This window comes from Canis lupus, chromosome 18 (genome assembly GCF_011100685.1).
Source record: "Canis lupus familiaris isolate Mischka breed German Shepherd chromosome 18, alternate assembly UU_Cfam_GSD_1.0, whole genome shotgun sequence".
In the NCBI taxonomy this organism is placed as follows: domain Eukaryota; kingdom Metazoa; phylum Chordata; class Mammalia; order Carnivora; family Canidae; genus Canis; species Canis lupus.
The window spans coordinates 38,905,772-38,926,223 of NC_049239.1; the positions used below are offsets into that span (position 1 = coordinate 38,905,772).

Here is a 20,452-nt window from a genome sequence, read left to right on the forward strand (position 1 = left end):
CAGTTGTCTCAACATCATCTTCACCAATTTTTAGGGCCACAGAACACAAGATGCTCTGTCTTAAGCAACAGGAAATAATCTAACAACATTATACTACGTAAAAATACATTTGACTGCTCCTCTTCCAATAGGAAACCGTGAGATCCAGCCATCTTGGGAGACTTCTCCCACCCTACTCCCATTACATAGGGAGTGTAATGCTGCAGGGAAAGGAAGTTAAACATTACTCTCAGGAAGAAGGAAGGGTGTGGCTTCATTGCTGAACAGAAGTTAAAAATAAAAGAAAGAGAGAAACCCAGTACTAAATCCTGGAATTCCCCACCATCTCCAAGCCTGGGCAGTCCTGCTCACCCCTTTCAATATATACCTCTCACTCCTAACACTATCTGGTTCCTATAAAAATCCTAGAAACGTTGCAAACATACTATCTCCCAAGTTCCTGATCACCCCCTACATGGACTTTTGTCCTCTCATGCAATATGCTTCTCAGCATGAGGGATCTTCTCTGTCTTAAAAAATAAGTAATCAATGAAAAGGACTATTAGATTAGAGCATAAGCACTGCTGTTAGTTCCCACCAGAAATCTCATAAGATAGAGTCTACCAGGCAAGGTCTACTCTACAAACACATACCCTCAGACAGATTACATCACAGCAAAGTCAGACCAGAGAAACCATAGGGAACACAAGATACTTCTCATTTCTAATACCAACTCCCCCAAGTCATATCACAGAGTCAGCCAACCCAGAGACCACTGGCTCCTGTGGTTATCTGGGTTAAATAGCAGCACGATGCTCCTTCTCCAGCTCCAACCAAAAGAATTAACAATGACCATCCCCCTCCAAGACACAATTTGCAAAGCCAACAAAACAAGCATACAAGGACAATACGGAACAAGAATACACAATTTATAGACACTGAAACACCTTCTGAGCAGACTGTTCCCTGAGGGAGACTGAACTGGAGCTGAGAGTACAAGATGGCCAATTTCACCAACCACTAAGCAGGCATTTACTTTCCTGAATTTTTGATACCAAGTTGGGGCAGGGGGAAATCGGAGAAAACAGAAGGTCCTTGAGTATAGCTCCAAACTATAGGATCTACCATGACTAGAATTACATCCCAACCCAGGAACCCCACTCCAGCAAAACAGGAAGTCAGAGAGATGCTTCTCAAGATAAGTGCATTCAGCTCAGCAGAGCAGCAATACCCCCTATCTCTCACATCAGTGCTGGAAAGGTTCACCATGAAGCATGGACACTGGATAGCCCATAACCACAAGGAAAGTAGTTTTCCATGTAGGATCACAGCCTCTCTATGACCATGCCAAAGTCCTACCTGCAGGTCTGATGGATAGAGGGGTTACCTGATGCCGGCGGGTGAGGGTGCCGTTGGCCATGAGTGGATTGGCATCTTGTGGTGAGACCCGGACGCGTTCCAGTTGCGCCGAGACGTGGCGCCGTTCCTCCTCCAGCGCCCGGGTCAGCTTCTCAAACTGGGCCTCTTGTTCCTTCACAGAGGCCAAGATGCTGGCGGTCGACTCCACCTCTGAGTCGTCCATGAAGGTAAAGGGCGGAGCCGCCGCAGGGCAGGGTAAAAAGGAAGGTGTGGATCACAGAGGGAGGAGCAAGGAGGGAGAAGGCCCCCCTCACTTCACACTACCGAGAGAAGGTACGGGAGAGGAGAGAAAAGGTCACAGGTCAGAGAAGACAGATGAATCATTAATCCCAGAGCCAAAGATGCCCTCTTGTGGTTTTACTGCAATGCAGAAAGCCAGCCACCACCAAGCCTAAGAGCCCATCACCAGTGTCTGCTTAAGCAGCATCCTTTGCCCACTACCCTTTTAACACCTCACCAGAAATAACCAGTGAATGGAAAGGGGCAACTAGATCCACCTCTACACTGTTGGCAGGAGAGGGAGAATATGGCTAAGAGACGTAGTCCTGACCAGAGATTAATATTACATTATTTTTCCCTGGAAAAATTTGCTGGCATCAACTCAGTGAAAGTTGTAACTCCACGGTACAGACCAACACTCACTGTCCTGCAGGGGCAAGCCTTTTCTAGAATTAAGGGAGCAGTACGGACCTACAGATCTTACTTAACCTCTCCAAATTTGAACACTGAAATTGCCTCAATAGTGGCAAAATATACTAAATAAATATGCTAAATTAAAATGCCACTCATAATGGAAATACTAAAAAACTTCCTACTGTCAAAAGCAGGAAACAAAATGAAGGCCCTCATATATTGAATACATTTATGAAGGAGCCTTTCTACTTTTCAAGACTATGCTATACTATTAATAGTGAAGGTAAACCGTGTGCCTTGGCTAAAGGAGACAAGAGAGCAGTAAAAACACAAAAAATTCTGTATGTAAAAAGGCACGACTTGCAGCAACCTTCATCTCTTTGAGAAATAGGAAAATGAGCATTAGGCTCAAACTCTGAAAATGCCCCTCGCAGTAGTTCATATTCTAACTTCCAGACAGTCAACGGCTGGAACTTCCTACATCCCTGTTATCCTGCCGAAAGTTCTAAATAAACCAACTCTATTTTTACATCTTTACTTCTTCCAACTCTGGATAAATATCCAAGTATCTAAAAGATTTGTGTGTTATTTATATAATAAATGATACTTACAATGAGTTCCCCATTCCCTACTCCATTAACTGCAAGTTGGCCAGTAAATGGAGGGGCACTATAGTCATACAGTTGGACTCAACAGTTTCTTGCTTATAAACTAGCTATAGGTGATATGACCAGTCTAACATATACCATGTCCAGAGGATTTAAAATGATCTCTCTTCCCCTATTCCCCACCCTCTTTTTAACCCCCCATAAAGAAAAAAGGCACTTAAAAATTTTTTTCTTAATAAACATTTCCATACACACCTGTTAAGAGAAGGTCGTAATTGATTGGTTTAACACAGAGAACAGCCCAGTCTAGATTCAAAAAATCATGGGAGAAGCATCCCAGCCACCACAGCAAGGAGGAAGCAGGAAGGAGAGAGCTGCAGAAATATTTGGAGGAAAAATGGGATTGAGAGGAAAATAAAATATACACAAAACATTAAAAAATAAGAGGAACGGGGCAGGTATTTGGAGAAAGACAATCTGGGAGTGGAAGGGAGTAGTATAAAATATGACTTGGAATTGCTTAATGTGACAAATGCCCTTTGGACTTTGCTCTGTCTTCAGATACATGGACCTTGGATGTAGTTTTTATTAAAACCTGGACTCTACTGTCAAGAATTACTTCTGTACAGAATGAGGAGTAGGTTATAATATGGATAAAAATTCACTTACCCTCTATTCCCAGCAACCAAATTGGGGGGTGGGGGGGGTGTAGATTTTGTTGTTAGAATGCCCTTCCCCTTCCTTCCCACCTCTAAGGCAGAAACCTCAAAGCCTAGTCCCAGCATGCCCACAAAGACATTGAGAAATCAACGCAATTGTCGTAGTGTGGAAGACATGTGGGGACTAGCCTAGGCTGGGCCTTTTGCTTCAGTTCCCTTTCCCACGCTCCCCAGAGCCCTACCAACACAAACGCTGGGGCCTGTTTGCTTCAGAGTACATGCAGCATTCTGTGAGCAAGAGCACCCAGAGCAACAGATAGACAGGTGCCCAATAAACTCCCTAATTAATCCTCTACCACTAAGACTCCTTCCAGTGAATACAGCACCTAAATCCAAGAATGTGGCAGCCCTTCTAAATCTCTGGCCCTGGCTCCAGGCTCCTGCAGTCACTTACTCCTGCTCTTTCTTCTGGTCTATTGCCGAGTTTTCATATTTCTACCCCACATCCCAAAAAGCTACTCAAAAGTCTTTAAGAAGTATCCTCATTTAAAAATAATAATAAAATAAAATTTTAAAATGCTGCTCCCTTTTCATCTCCAATGCTTCATTTTAAGCACTGCCCTTATCCACTACATATGATAATAACCTCTGAGCCATCCACATCAAGAGGACTCAAGCGCAAGAGATTCCTCCATTCTAGGTTTCAACAGGGCTTGAACTGCAGTTACCACTCTGGCAGCCTCGCCCTGTAATCTTCTTTGCTAATAAAAGCCCAAACTACCACTATTACGGGGCATACGGTGACAACACTCCCTGCTGCAGAGAAATTGTCATCCTGTCATAAACAGCTACTTTTTACCCCTACAACTTTAATTCTAAAAAGGGAGTTAAAGGACAGTAGGAAAACTAGCCAGGGCTCTAGGTCAGGAAGCAAGATCTCTTCCTATCTTCTTGGCTTTAAAGGCTGACCATCTAGCTCTAATTTGGAGAAGAGGATAGCACAGAAAGAGGATCAGATTCCTAGCCTAATGGCACGGGGAGATTTTCTGCCTGAAAGATGGCAGAAGCAGAGGCTATGTAGGATAGGCTGCAAGAGACCGGTCCCAGGCCAGGTTCTGCCACTAGCCAACAATGGCAAAAAGTCACTGCCATGTTCTCATCTGTAAGATGCCAACATCACCAGCCCAGTTCAACTGAGAGTCGCTAAGAGGATCTGGTAAGATAATGTATGCCATACAAATGTGAGGTATTAAGTTGTTTCAGGAGTTAGTTTCTATCCCCCAATTATAATACTTAATGGTAATGCCTCAGCCGAAAACTATTTTGTGAACTAGTAGGTGAGACTAACAGGATCAAAAGCATAACTGGGTTCTGAGGAGTGGATAAGCGGGTTCCCCTGCTCCAGCTCTATTTACTAGGAGGTCCCATCTAGACCAGTGTTTCTGGGACACAGAGTGCAGCGTTACACATCAGTTCTGATCCCACATTTGAGACTTTAGCAGTTTATGACCACAGTGAAAGGGAAGGTGAAAAAGAACTAACAACTACTAAGTGTTCTACATTTATTATCATGGCAATACTTACAACCCTAAGGAAGGAAGTTTTACTGCAAATGAGAAAACAGGCTCTAGGTGAAGAAATTACCCAAGGTCTCGGTTTAATAGCAAACTCTGAATTTAAACTCGGATCTATTCTGTTCCAAAGCCTGTGTTCTCTCTCTACTACATGCTGTTAAGTCCAGAAAGTGCAAGTCCAGTATAAGATAGACAGTCCAGTCACCCTCCCTCATAGTACTTGTGCTTTCTGCCCAAATATCACAGGAAAAATGTGGGGGGGGGGGGGCCTTCACTTTTCTTTAAAGGGTTTTTCATAATATCTACACAGATGATATAAATGGGAGAACAGAAACAAATAAGAGAAGGAAAAAAAGTGGAAAGAAAGCTGTTATATAATACACTGCCTCACAACTCAGATTTGAGGAGTCTTCACTCATGCCATACACATAAAAAAAAAAATGCTTTAGATCAGAATCTGCAAACCATTACCAGACTTCGGCAATTAGTCAAGAAAGTCATGGGAGTCCAGGCCAACACCTTTCTTAATATTTTCAAATGAATTATACTAGTTCTCACCACAAAAACACCATCAAGGAATTCTCAAATTAAGAGGAGGAAGGCTACACATAAGGTGAGTCCTGCCATTCTCCTAAGACTAGACTTTACCCTAAGACTATAATTGCTTTTACTTCTAACGAGCCATAGATCCTATAGACCTGTAAGTCTATAGCAAGGTTCAGGCAATGCCAATGGTAAAAACTCAGTCTCTTCTGTAAGAAACTCAAACCAAAAGTTAAATTGGACCAAATACCCAGACAGACCAAAGAGACGATGCCAACCAGGTAGCTAGGTAAAAAATATCAGCAATAAGGCAGTCCCTGGGATGGGATGTAACCTGGCCATAGGAATGATATTTGGAAATATGATTCTTAGAAGTTAAGAATACAGGCTTTGGAATCAGACTAGGTTCAAATCCCAGCTCCACTGCTTCTTAGCTGTAGGACTTAGGGCAAAGTACCACTTAATCAGGTTCCTTTTCTGTAAAATGGGAGAAATAAAATACATGTAAAGGTAGTTGTGAGAAGTACGTGAGACAATTCACATAAAGTACTTAGAAAAATGTCTTGACACCAGCAATCTATTAATATGGTTACTGATACAAACACTACCACTACCACAAATAGCTAACAAAAGGGACTAGAGTTCGGTGGTGTTTTTTTTTTTTTTTTTTTTTTTTTATTTTATTTTATTTATTTATGATAGTCACAGAGAGAGAGAGAGAGAGGCAGAGACACAGGCAGAGGGAGAAGCAGGCTCCATGCACCGGGAGCCCGATGCGGGATTCGATCCCGGGTCTCCAGGATCGCGCCCTGGGCCAAAGGCAGGCACCAAACCGCTGCGCCACCCAGGGATCCCAAGTTCGGTGGTGTTAATAGGACTTTTGAATAAACCACACATGTCTCCACATGGTCCCCTCACTGTTTTACAAGTAGCCCAGTAAACTACAGGAATTCTTCATACTCTAAAAGGGAAAAACAAAATAAAATTTCAGACTAGGGGTCAAAAGACCTGAGGTCCTAGTCCTCACCCTGCCCAAAACTAGCTGTGAGAACTAGCTCTCAGGAGAAGTTATAACTCCTGTAATCTTCACTTTTATTACTTGTCAGGGTTTAGCTTTAATGGGCTAATATATGTAAAACCATAGGCTTGGGGATTGAACTTCTTTCCTACATCCATGCTATTCTGATAAAGATATCCAAAGACATGACCAGAATTAGGTAAGCTAGCCCTTATGGAAAGAGGAAAAAGTATTTGTCCTCCATTTTCCATTTGAGATGGAAAAAATCTAAACCCCACAAAAGAGTCTTTGGGTTTCTTAGGAAGGAAATTTTATCTTCTGCAGCCAATCCCAAAGCCAGCTTTCCTCCTTCCTTTCTTTTTTATTATGAAATCAAAACCAATGTCACAAAGTGATGCCTTCCCTCTAAAAGCAAGGATATGCAAAACTCCTCTTCTATGTCATCCTAGGGATTTCAAATGGCTGTTTTAGAGAGCACACTGAGCCTTGTACTGAAGAATACCAATCAGTAAAATATAGCACCTGTAAGACCATAGAGCTGTACTACATAACACTCAAGCCAACAAAGGTAGGTCTTCTAAATCCCTAAAATGACATGTGCTCCAAAATTCAAAGCAATTATTCCTATTCAACCACATACACAGAAAACTGCCATTTTGTTTTTAAAGTAAAGGAATATGTTTTTCCTCTGGCTTTTTACCACCAAGAGTGCTTGTACAAGTCCAAGATCTAAGCACCTCACCTACTACCTGATGTTCCACCATCCTAAGCTCAGTAAGCATAAGTCCAGTACTCCTGCCCCCTTTATTGGGAAGACTTACTCCCACACTAAGCCCAAGTCCCTGGATGTGATTTGTATTAAGGCCTAGAGAAGATTCTGCTCATGTCACGATCCCAAATGATCATTCCTCAGAGTTATAAAACTGATATTCTGGAAATGGCCATGTGTTAGGTGTTAGCATCTGAGCTTCCCTGTGCATCAGCCTGATGCAAGGCCTAGCTTTTCCACTTATAAGCACCCAAGAGGCTGACTGAGGACTTTCACTTTCACAGGGAAAGACTGGGTCTCATTGTGTCCACCACGAACCTCTCTGATGAATTAAGGAGTCTTTGACAAATCACTATCTTCAATACTTCTGATTGGGGTTTCAGAGAAAAGAAGGAAAATAAAATATATAGTTTTGGGTTTCTTAAAAATATTCTTTGTTAAAAGGAGGTTGAGCTGGTAATCTCTATAGGTCAACAAGACACCTTAAACTCACTTTAGTCTTATTATCCTTACCCAAAGTTACCTATAAGGATTTAGTTTTTACTGTGACTTTAAAAGGAAAAAAAAAAAAAAAAAAAACTTCCATCATCTTGACCCTAAATTCAGAAACCAGATGGAACATTCTCCTTGTTCTCTTTTCCCCTACTCAGTGTTCTGGGAACCCCCCAAACCATAACATTCTAAATGGCTGAATGCTGGACTGGCTCTGAAGCAAAGGAAGGGTGTGGCTCTCAGCTAGTGAGGGGGCCCAGGACGAAAGGGTATGGAAAGAAACAAAACCTGCTTCTCTCTGGGGCACGTATGACACACACACAGGACTGGTCTAACAAGTCCTTCTGATCTCTCAGGCCAGGCCGCCTCCTTCTCCACCCTCATTACCCATGTGCCTCTCCAAGGCCCTCCACTGGGACAGACAAGGCTGAATTTTCTCTCAATACTGAAAGTCTGAGACACAGGAGTTACTTACCTGGATCCCGGATGCAACCCTGCCAAAGAAGCCTCACCTAGCCTTATAAGGAGAAGGCAGAGCTTTAGGGAGAGGCCGATAAGGAAACAAAGATAAGAGGGAGGGACAAAAAGAAGGAGGTGTCAGACTGGAGGAAGGGGAGAGGCTAAATGCTTTTCTCCTTTCTACCGGAGAAGGGAGAAAGAGGGAGGTCAAGTACACAATGGGAAATGAGAAAAAGTCTAATCAAACTAGGAAGGTATTATGCAACTCCTATGTCATAAAAGAGAAATCCTAAAATTAACTAGGACACCTTATACCCTTTGCTACTGCAGGCTAGAAAAAAAAAATTTTTTTTCATGGAAAAAAAGCTTAACCTTAGGGTTTTCTAGAGGTCACCCAAATGTTTGCGCTCACATTCCTTTTTCTAAAGAGGCAGCTTCTCACCAAACCCCTTACTTTCTAGCTATGGCAATCTCACCATTTCCTTGCCCATTCTTTGACAGTGACTTGGGAAAGCTGAAAGCAAGTAATTGAGTCACATTTACAGTCCTGCTTCCTCAAAGTACTGAAAAGACCAATAAGACACCCTTCCATCAGGTTTAGAACATACCTGGCTTTTGAGACAAGGAACAGAGAGTCTGAGGAAATCAGAGAAAGCGTAAAGGTCCTGCCTATTTCAGTTATAGGACCGAATGCTGAAGGAAATGTTTTTCCCTCTATAAAAGAAAGAAGAAAATCTGATCTTACGGGGGAAGAAAAGTTGTGAGTTAATTACTGATCTCCCCCTCTAAGTTATCATACATAATCATCTCAACAACTTCTGGGGTGACACTGGCCCCTTTTTACAAAGGAGTAAACTGACATCAGAAGAACTAAGTATCCTGCCCAAGGCCATAGAGCCAGTGAGTGGTGGAAAGGCATCTGTTCTCCCAGTCTGTATTCCTTCTTCCTGAGAGAGTAAAGAGGGTATGAACTTTCTACACATCTTGTAGTTAAGTCCTTCTAATTCCAATAGAGAAGCTGACCAAAAGCAACTGGAGAGAATGGTACGGAAGCTAACAGATTTGAGTCTTACTTTCACTTCATCAAAAAAAAAATTTTTTTTTAAGATTTATTATTTGAGGGAGAAGGACAGAGAAATCATGCACATGAGCTGGCAGGAGTTGGGGGATGCAGAGGGAAAGGGAGAGAATCTCAAGCAGACTGTATGTGCTCAGCATGAAGCCTGACATGCCACTCGATCTGACAACCTAAGCCGAAATCAAAAGCCAAAATCAAGAGTTAGATACTTCACTGACTGCGCTACCCAGGTGCCTCTGGGTATTACCTTCACTTTAATGAGCAAGAACTTAACTCAATTCTGAGTAAGAATAGCTTGCAATCTACCTCATTTTATAAAGGAATAAGAATTCAGGAGGGAAGATGCTAGGGTTAAAGTAATATAACTTTTTATATAACCATCTCTTCCAGTGGAGGGTCTGCTCTAGAAATCTGGCAACATGCCATATTCTCAAATCATCCCCACCTCAAGAAAGAAAATCATAAATACTACTACTCTCATTTTTAATGTGGCATCTCACTAAACCAAAAGCAGAGATCAGAGCTGGGTGGGAAACAGAAGGAACTAGAAGCAGGGAAGATTGTACTGGCCACATAGGAACAGAGGGGAGGGATTGTTCTAGCGGTATGTTAGCAATCTGCCTCTGGGGCAGCTGTCCTCCTGAGCAATCAAAGGCTGGTTTGTGTGTGTGCTCAGGGACTAGCCAGCTTGGCAAGAAGTTGAGGACTCAGCCACCCAATCTACAGAGTTAGAAGAGATGCCTGTTTCACAGCTGGAATGGAGGGCAGGGAAAACACAAAACAAGGGGGGAAATGAAGGAGGAGGGGCACAGAGAGTGCTACAGGTGCTATTTCAGTCTAGACAGAAGGGGTAAATTCCCAGGAAACTACCAACCATTCCCTGGTGATGTGCAAACAGTGAATTTCCATTACCTCCAAATACTGAAATCAAAGAATGGGTAGGTTTCTCTAGCTCTATGTGTAGTAGGGTGCCAACTGGAAGGATGAAATGAAAAATGTTGGGCCCCAGCATTACCTGTTTCACTCCATCCCTTTCAGAACTAACAAAGTATTTGCAATATAGAGTGAATAAACATTACATAAACATCTATCTATTTCTAGAATTCCTTTCTTAATTAAATCCTAGAGATCTATAAATAACAGTAACACACATAAAACTCAGTGAGATTCCCCAATGCTAGGAGATGGAGGCCATTTATATAACTCAAGTGCTGAGATGCAAAAGGCCACAGTCAGAATTCACACTCCCTAATCAGTCAGAGTAGCTAGATGATCCGAGACCCATTAGACACACAAAGACTGCTCTCTTCTCGGTAGAGCCCTGGAGCAGAGCTGCTCTCCAGGGACAAAGAGATTTCACAGGAGAACCACAAAGACACGGCCCCTCTCCGTCCCCCCACTCCCAGCTTTCTCACTTCCTGTCACAGTAGCACCAGACCACAGTCTCCCAGAAACAAACAAATACAAAGTGCTGGATTCTGGGCTGCAGGCCAACCGCATTCCAGGGCGTCCCATCCACCAATCACCAGTCAGAGCTCCCACTTTGCCCTGCTCAGTTCCTTATCATGTTCGGGGAAAACAACCCTCCTCCCTGCCCCAAACCAACACTACCCAGGACAAAGCTCAGGCCTTTAAGAATCCACAGAAAGATACTATGTGTGGATCTAAGGGTTTGAAGGGGGTGAGGGGATTTTTAAGATTCCTACTTGGCCAGTTTCTTCACTTTGGAGGCATGGTACCGGGAATTTTAAAGCCGCTGCTGCTCTGATATTCAGTTCAGAAGCATGTGATTCATCCCAAAGAAAACTTCACTATGGCAATCTGGTTGCCACTCTGGATGCAGTCAATGGAACATTCCCACCTGGAGAAGTACTTTAAAACACATATCCTCTGTCACCTTCTCTATCACCCATTTCCACTGTTTCCAAAGTCTTTCAAACCTTTCCCCACAAGCATAAAGTTGATTCTTAGAGGCCCCACAGAGAACAAACAAAGGCAGCAGGCTCCACCCTACAAAGAGGCAGGATAAGCACCAGCAGGTGCTGGGAGCAAAGTTCTCTACTTCCCGAGGGAATGAGGGGAGTACTAAAATTGCACAGTAGTCCTGGCAGCAAAGAGGTCAAGACAGCAATCTCAGCCTTTCCTGCTCACTACTCCCTCTGGAGTGGGTTGGGGGCTGTAGATTTGGAACCTCTTCTGGAAAGGGAGGGGGAAAAAAAAGCCTTCCTTTCTAATAAGGGTCCTCAGCTAATTCCAAGAATGGGACAAATGATGCATTCTTCTGTTATCTTGTACAAGCCCATTGGACGTTAGCCCTAAACCCCAGAAGCAAAGATGCAGATAGAAGTCAAGCTAATCTATTAGCCAGAGATTCTTGAAATCCAAAGAAGAAACACCCTTTGCCCACAGGGCTCAATTCCCTTTGCATAAAGCATAACACAGGTTCAGCACAGAGTTCTCCAACCAGGAGACTAGTAATATGTTATCATTTCTCATTTTTTCCTCTCCTTAAAAACTCCTTCCCCCTTCTTCTTGGATCTGCTAGAAGTAGTCTCGGCTGACCCTCATTTAGACAGTATATGATGCAAAAGGAGCCTAAGTCTGAAACAGCATAACTTAGAAGGAATTTGCCCATATCTGGATCTGACCTAACTAGATGGAAGGAGGTAGGGCAGGAGTATATACAACAGTCAGCCATTCTACAGCTGGGTAGAAAAGTGGGTAGCTAGCAACACTAGCTATAGAACAGAACTTCAATAGTAGAGCCTAGCCACTGCAAACTATCATTGAAGCACACACACAAAAGTTTAAGATCTTACCTAGCATTGAATCAAACTAACTCCCTTTTTCTCTCAAGAATAACTGAGGGGAGGGACACCTGGGCAGTGGTTGAGCATCTGCCTTTGGCTCAGGTCATGATCCTGGGGTCCTAGGATCAAATCCTGCATAGGGCCCCCGCAGGGAGCCTACCTCTGTGTCTCTCATTTAAAAAAAAAAACAAAAAACAAAAAAAGAATAACTGAGGGGCACCTGGGTGGCTCAGTCAGTTAAGAGTCTGACTCTTGATTTCAACTCAGGTCATGATTTCAGGGTGGTGGGGTGGAGCCCCACGTCAGGCTCTATGCCCAACATGAGTCTGCTATAGATAGATCCTCTCCCTCTGCTCTCTAATAAATAAACTAAATCTTTACAAAAATATAACTGAAAAAGTAGTTCCAATTGTTAGTATTCTTTTTAAGATTTTATTTGAGTGAGTGAGTGAGAGAGAGAGAGCATGCGAGTACACAGTGCAAGCGAGCATGAGTTGGGAGGGGCAAAGGGAGGAAAGAATCTCAGGCAGGCTCCACCCTGAGTGCAGAGCCTGACACAGGGTGAGATCATGACCTGAAAGTCGAACACTTAACCAACTGAGCCACCCAGGTGTCCCCAATTGTTACTATTCTTATCCGATTCTCTCTCACCATAGCCGAGGCCAAATAAATCAGACAATTAAGTAGTATCATGTGAGGTAGTTATAGAAAAGGAGACCAAAAATCTAGCAGGGGAGTTTTTGGAGACACTTTAAAACAAACAAAAACAAAGGGCTGTAAAAAACTCACCCCAGAGAACTGGCCACACCCATATCAATGCTGTTGCTTCAAAAGGATGCTTGGCAGGTTCTCTGCCTCAAACTGAGCAGGTGAGACAGAAAAGCAGTGCTGAGTCAGAAATACAGTCACCCCAGGGTGTGAGGGAGGGAAGGAGACCAGTATAGCCAACCGATTACAATTCAGCATGACTTCACCAAAGATCCTGGTTCTAATTGTATCTCTGGCTGTTTGTGGACATATTTAGAAAACCCAACCGAAGGAGTAATGAATGGGTAAGAAGAAACTCAATGGAGGGGCACAAGACTTAAGCTGAATACTCAATGGTTGGAAGAATATGAATCTGTTTTGCTATCTAACTTCCCACATACCCCTCTTTCCAAATCAAGCCCAAAGCTGAAAGAATTGGGGGGCGGGGAGGCAGAGAAAAGAATGTGACCAAGGAAAGTTTAGCTACATTCCAACTAGCCAGCATCCCACATGGTATTAAGAGTGCCTGAGAATCCAATCCCACTACATGGGAGTTGCTGGGGCTCTGCTAACATACATCCAATTCCTCCATCCCCCAACCCCCAAACACTCTAAAAAGAAGCGTAATTGAGATAGCTTGATGAAGGCACCAGCTGTTTCCACCACTCTCCCTCCCCCCAGCCCCAGAGACCACAGTTCAAACTCACATCAAACACTTAATACAATTGACTGGGCAGTAGGAAGGAGAAGCCAGGACTAAAATAGCAGGAAGAGTGCCAACTGGCCCCACTTAGAAGGAATGTTTTCTTGGCTCAATTTAAAAATAAGAAACCTTTGTCACCCACTCCCTTCTGCCCAATTATGTTCTCTTTTCCGCAACCTACCCCCTCAGCGTCAAATGGATTTCTGTTTCTTCCCTACAGCTCCTTGATCTATTTTCAAATGTCAGGGAATACAGGGGAAGTATAAGGTTCAATGTAAAGTAATGGCTGGGAGACTGAGAGGCATCCTGGACTGCAACAGCCAAACCCAGCACAGGGCTCTCACACAAGGGCAAGGAGACAAGAGCCCACAGAGCACCCGTCTCCAGGTTTCAAAAGAGGAAAGAAGGGAACGTAGATGTTTCCACACTTGAACAATGATGGTAACCTGATTCCCAAGGCATGATGAGTAGCTAGTGAAAAGTATTAACATGATCATCCCCTCCCCCACCCATATTAGAAGTTGGCCAGAGCTAGCCAAGGAGGAAGGGAAGGAAGCCAGCACTTCCTTTTCAGACAGGAAGTAACATTGGCCCTTCCTGTCGAGTTTTAAACAAATTGTCCAGCTGAGTTTCAATGAGAACATCCTCTCCCAAATCTGTTCCACAATTTCAAAATGGAGAAGGGAAGTGGAGATATCGTCTGAGTTTCCCTCCCTCATAAGACGAAGTCCTCCATACCATACTAAGTGCTGGGCATACCCTCCATCAGGCAGTGAGATCTGTAATTCCTACATGATACAGGCTACAGAGGTAGACAACTTCAAATTCCCACCACATCTACTACTATGAACTATTCTTCTCTATTTTTTTTTAGATTTTTTAAAAATTTTTATTTAAAATTTAAAAGACAGAGAGGCAGACACAAGCAGAAGGAGCAGGCTCTACGGGAGCCCGATGGGGGACTCAATCCTAGGACCCCAGGATCACGCCCTGAGCTGAAAGCAGATGCTCAACCACTGTGCCACCCAAGCGTCCCTCTTTTCTACTTTTATTTTTTTTAAGATTTTATTTATTTATTCATGGGAGACACACACACACACACACACACACACACAGACAGAGAGAGAGAGACAGAAGCAATCTCCATGCAGGGAGCCTGACCTGGGACTCGATCCCAGGTCTCCAGGATCAGGCCCTGGGCTGAAGGTGGCGCTAAACCGCTGAGCCACCGGGGCTGCCCTCTTTTCTACTTTTAATACTAATTTAAATAACCACCCACCTGAGGAATCACATAGATATGTGGCTTAACTCAAATGTTCAGGTTTCATCATCCTCAGATCTGGGTGATCAGAATCACCTGGAAAGCTTTTTAAAAAAATAGAATCTCTTGGGGCGCCTGGCTGGCTGTCTGGGGAGCGAGTGACTCTTGATCTTGGGGTCATGAGTTCAAGCTTCACATTGGGTATAGAGATTACTTAAATAATTAAGTTTTATAAAAGAATTAAAAATACAATAAAAAATACAATCTCCCAAAGCTACCTCCTCATCCCCCATACCTCAATTTCTAAACGGAATGTCTGGGAATTCATGCTTTTAAAAGCTCTCAAAGTGTTGGGAACCACTGTACTAACCTATCCCTAGTACAGTGGTTATCTGACCAGCACACTCCTCTAGCAGGAAGGACACTGGTTATCAAATACTATGTTGGGCCTATTACTGTCCATCAGACAGCTCAGATCATTATTGCAGGCTGGATTAGAGCTCTTGGAAAGCACAGATTTATATATATGGGTGGCCGGAATGACACAGTCCTAAATTCTATACTCTAGACTCAGAACCTAAAAGAATTATCTCATTTTTTTTGGAATCCTGAGCTGCTACATTGGAGAATATTCCTATTTACATTGCAGACTGGACAACCCTGATTATTTTTAAAACAACTCAGTTCAACTGTCCTCCAAAAAAACAAAGAACTGTGCTAACATTTTTAAAGACTCATTCCATATCTCATCCCAAAAGAAGTCCAAAATCCAAATCTAACATTCACAACCGTAGATAATTCTAAGCCAGTTGACAATACTGATTCAAGGGTTACATCTGACACTTATTCAAGCAAAAGTCACTTTAACTTCTGGTTTGAGTAAGAGTAAGTAGCAAAATGTTTTTAAAAGAGCCATAAAGAGAAATATTTCCACAAGAAGCATGTCTCACTGAAGATTTTGAAAAGAAGAATGCCACTGAAAAACATACTTTCAAGACGACTACAAACATGGTGTGCCTGGGTGGCTCAGCCAGTTAAGCACCTGACTCTTGGTTTCAGTTCAGGTCATGATCTCTGAGTTGTGGGCTCCAGCCCTGTATGGGGCTCTGCTCTCAGTGGGGAGTCAGCTTGAGATTCTTTCTCTCTCCCTCTGCCCTTCCCCATTCATGTGTTCATGAGCATGCTGGCTCACTCTCTTTCTCAAATAAATAAATCTTAAAAAAAAAAAAAAAAAAGGCAACTGCAAACATCTGTGAATGTTGAAGTAATACACATCAACCAGTTATTTAAAGCAACTTCAAAATTAGGGGAATCTGTGATCGCCTAGAGTATTTCCTATGCAAGATGACACAGTTGACCAAAGGAGAAGAGGATGGTAAGGAAATAAATGTTTCCTGATTGAGGTCATCTCCCAAGGATGATATTAAGTAACAGGATGACAGCTAGATAGGTATAATTAAGGAGAAGGACAGAGGGTAACAAGGTCAAGTTGCAGAGCTAAACTCCAAACAACAGAGAGAAAGGGAGAACAGATTCTTTCACTGAAGGACAGGACTAGTTAAACCAGATTATCTTGAGAGGGAAAGTTAAGAATGGGTGATTCAAGACACAAATACTCTGGAAATCGACTACCCTTTTACTTTCCCATATGTAGTTACCATAGAATATCAATCCCATATGTAGTTACCATAGAATATCAATCACTAAATAGTTGGTGGTTATTCCTCAATCCCACCAAAGTCAACCAGGCCAAGTGGCTCAGTATATTCTTTAATAACCTTCAATGCTTAAACATACATATGGAAAGGGAAAATAGTGCAAAACAGAAATCCATTATGGTGACCTATAACATGGCCCCTGAAGCCATTAAACACCAATGATTAGGGCTTTTGGGAAGCAGGAGCTTCTTGGTCAAATGAGCAAAAGGGAAAGCAACAGATAAGTGGGATAGGCATATTTGATAAACCAAAGCAACAAATGTACTCAAAAGGAAACTGTACCAGATCTAGGCTGTCACTTCTTCTATTCATAGAACATTGACTATGTAGGTAAAGAAGGTAGAGAACTATATTTCTCTAGGGAAGAAATTTTTTTATCTCACTTCCCAAACACATACAAGCTTATTCTTAGTTACCCTACTATTATATTCTCCAAGACAAGGGTCATCAACCTATGCAGAATCCACTACTCTGCAAATTATGTGCTGACTATACTCACACATAACTCCTGCAATGGGACAAAGATGGAGGCTGGATCAGGTACTGCCTCAGCTCTTTACAGAGAACACACAAAAAATCATTAACAGCCGTTGTCTCTGGGGTCTGAAGTGAGGAGATGACACTTTTTTGCCTGTACATGATGAGGTCCCATGTTAAATTATCCCCTCTTCTCCCCAACACATATCCATTGAACCTCTCTGAGTAGGTCTATGTCTGTGTCTCCCCCTATCTCTCTTGCTCACTGGTAACAGAGAGGCTGTCCCCAACTACTCTCTATATTTTTAAGAACTTCATTCCTACCCCTGTACTACTTAGTCACCACTCTAAGTGTTCTGCTTTTTTTTTTCCCAGTAGTATCACAAACTCTGGTGTACTATGCATTTACTTATTTATTCTCCATCTCTTCCAACTAAAATATAAACCCTGTGAGATCTACCTGGTGGTATATGGTTATATTGCAGTGAGTGGCATACAGCAGGCTCTCAAATTTATTTTAAGATTTTTTTTTTTTTTTTTAATTCATAGAGACAGAGAGAGAGGCAGAGACAAAGGCAGAGGGAGAAGCAGGCATCATACAGAGAGCCTGACGTGACCCTCTCCAGGGTCTCCAGGATCACGCCCTGGGCTGCAGGCGGTGCTAAACCACTGTACCACCGGGGCTGCCCTCAAATTTCTTTTAAATGAATGAAGATGTTTCACTTTTCCAATGAAAACAAAGTTAAATCTTAGAAAAATAAGTCAACTTTGTTCATTTTTCTTTCTATACTTTTTTTTTTTTTGCACACAAAGGTTTATTCATTACATCTTGTTAGAAGATTTAAAAGATATTCTTCTATTGTTACAACTAAATATTTGGAGTAAAGAAATCCTGCCCCTCCCCTGCAAAAAAAGTTTCTAGCTATAAAGTTCTATACCAAGAGAGTGACATACACATGCAAAAAAATTCACCCTTTAATCTTTTTTTGATTTTTAATTTTTAAAAGTAATCTCCACACCCACCATAGGGCTCAAACCTACAACCCCAAGATCAAGAACCGCATGCTCCACCCACTGAGCCAGGCAGGCACCCTGACACTTCACTTTCAATTAATATGTTAGGTTATATATGTCTTCTGAGCCTTATGGATGGTTGCAAAACAGATATTTTTACATATATATTAAGAGCTCACGTAAGGTAGTAAGATAACAGAATGGGGCAAAGAAAGAATGGTGTCGTATTTTCTTAAAATAGCCTAAGGCGGCAATTTTTAGAAATAAAAATAGGAAAGAGTAGAAAGATTCTTAACTTACTGCTGGGAGCCCTCTTTCTGAAAGACCTGTGATGATAATTATAGAAATGTACTTAATGATATCTTTCATTTCCATTTAATGTAACTTTCTATACTTTTTTCCTAATTGTGATCTTAGACCCATCTGCTGGGGTCTCCTGTAGCCTGACCTTCAGCAGGGTACACATTCAAATGGCTAACTCTGCCCTGGTTTACTAAGTAGTCAATGGACAGCAGAACAGCAGAGAGGTTACAAAACTTCCTCCATTCCAACACAGAAACACAGTGGAAACAAATCAGATTGGCACCAATTTCTCCTTTAAAACAGACTACTCTATTTTAAAGGTGTGCTGAATATACACCAGCCACTTTGTTTCAATGAGATTCACTTCACTTGCAAAGAAATGGAAACTGTGGGTGCTTTGATGAAAGTATTGAAAAGTTGACCTAGTTTCTATTACAATGTCTTATGTCCTCAACCATCAGAATATATTTTGGTTTCTTAAAATATAAGCTCCCTAAAACAAAAATCTTTTCATGCCACAAAGCAACCTCTCAATGTGCTACTACATTCCAATACAGAACAATGCAGGAAGCATACACACAAAACTGGTAATTTACTCTTGGAAAAGTACATTTCTTTTGCCCTACTGTCCAGTGAACCAAAATGAGTAATTGATTGGTATATGTGCATGAAATCTGAAAATCAAAGATAAAAAATAATCTGAATTACTAGAAGAGATCTTCTTGAATCACAATTTATCTTAATCTGGATCTAACTGAAATAAAGCACAAGCAGTATCCTAATACTTGTACCTTTAGCACATAAGTACAATTTATTCTATGATAAGAACCAGAAACTTCTTTCTTATGAAGTGTTAGCAAGGCAAAGCAATGCCCATGAAGACCACCAATCTCAAAAGAAAAGACAGGGGACACCATAAATCAGGAAAGCAAACAAAAAGGAGAAAATGTAGAAACAGCAGTAGACAGGAATGCGGGTTTAAAAAAAAAAAAAAACGTAAAGAGCTGGGTGGGGAGTTGTGTTGGAAGGCTACGGAGTGCCAAACAGAAATTAGTTTAAATACTATTCAGAACACCAGTTTCATGGGTCGGTATGACGAGAAGGAAAACCTTCAGCTAACAGAAACCTTGAAGTTTCCAGGCAAGGCTGCATCTAACACATACACATTTCCCCAGGCCACAGTTTGCCTTTTCCACATACAAGAGCAAATCTCTTTCTTAGAAGCACACTTCTCATAGGAAGCAAAATTTCTACATGCCCCAGTTTTACAAATGTCCATTGGGTTGAAAATAGAGAATGGTGTTTCCTGAACATAAAAGAGGGAAGTTTATTTCAAGAAAAGGGATAGTAAAAGCCTGCCTTCATTTCTATGTAGTTTCCTGTACAACCATTCATAGCTGAATATTATCCTACAAAATCCTGGTTGGACAACACTTCAAGGTAAAGAATCTGGTCCAAAGTCAAAAACAATAAGGCCAAACAAAGCTTTCCCAGTCCATTCTCTGCAAAATTAAATAAAGTTTACCCTTGGATGCTACAGCTCTGTCTCTTGTAGATAGAAAACATGAGAGAAACCTTTTCAGTGGCTTTTTCTCTAAAGTCTCCAAGTCTCTGAAGAAATTACTGTAAGATATTCAAGTTTTGCCACCTGTTTCTCTTCCCCCACTGATGCCTCACTGTACTTTATTAAAAGTTATCCATCGGGGCGCCTGGGTGACTCAGTTGGTTAAGCATCTGCCTTCAGTTCAGGTCATGATCCTGGGGTCCTAGGATCCAGGTCCCAAAGCTGTCCCCTGCTCAGCAGAGAGCCTGCTTCTCCCTCTCCATTTGCCACTGCCCCTGCTTGTACACATGCACTCTGTCAAATAAACTAAAATCTTTAAAAATTAAAAAAAAAAAAGTTATCCATCCCTATATTTTGGACAGCTCTGCCCAAATAACTCCCCAAACTTGCCTATGCTTAGACACTTTTTTCCCCCATTAAAAAAAAAGTTAGCTTGGGGCATCTGGTTGGCTCAGTTGGTAGAGCATGCAAGATCTCGGGGCTTTCAGTTCAAGCCCCACTTTGGATATAAAGATTACTTAAAAATAAAATCTTAGGGACACCTGGATGGCTTAGCAGTTGAGCTCTGCTTTCCGCTCAAGGCGTGATTCTGGAGTTCAGGGATGGAGTCCCATATCAGGCTCC

The 20,452-nt window shown here is 42.1% G+C and overlaps 1 protein-coding gene across 12 annotated transcripts in view; it reads right to left on the reverse strand.

The window, feature by feature from the left end:
* The window catches only part of CTNND1 (catenin delta 1), a 54,023-nt gene that overhangs the window by 21,300 nt on the left and 12,271 nt on the right, over positions 1 to 20,452 (reverse strand). For 9 of the 12 annotated variants that reach the window (XM_038563203.1, XM_038563211.1, XM_038563206.1 and 6 more), the window contains exons 2-3: positions 2,895 to 3,013; positions 1,367 to 1,658 (exon numbers count right to left, since the gene is read on the reverse strand). The exons of 2 other annotated variants lie outside the window; for them this stretch is intronic. In XM_038563203.1, the coding sequence (XP_038419131.1) occupies positions 1,367 to 1,561 (195 nt within the window). In that variant the 5' untranslated portion in view covers positions 1,562 to 1,658; positions 2,895 to 3,013. The remainder of the gene's footprint in view (positions 1 to 1,366; positions 1,659 to 2,894; positions 3,014 to 20,452) is intronic. One more of the 12 variants, XM_038563204.1, reaches the window with a different exon arrangement.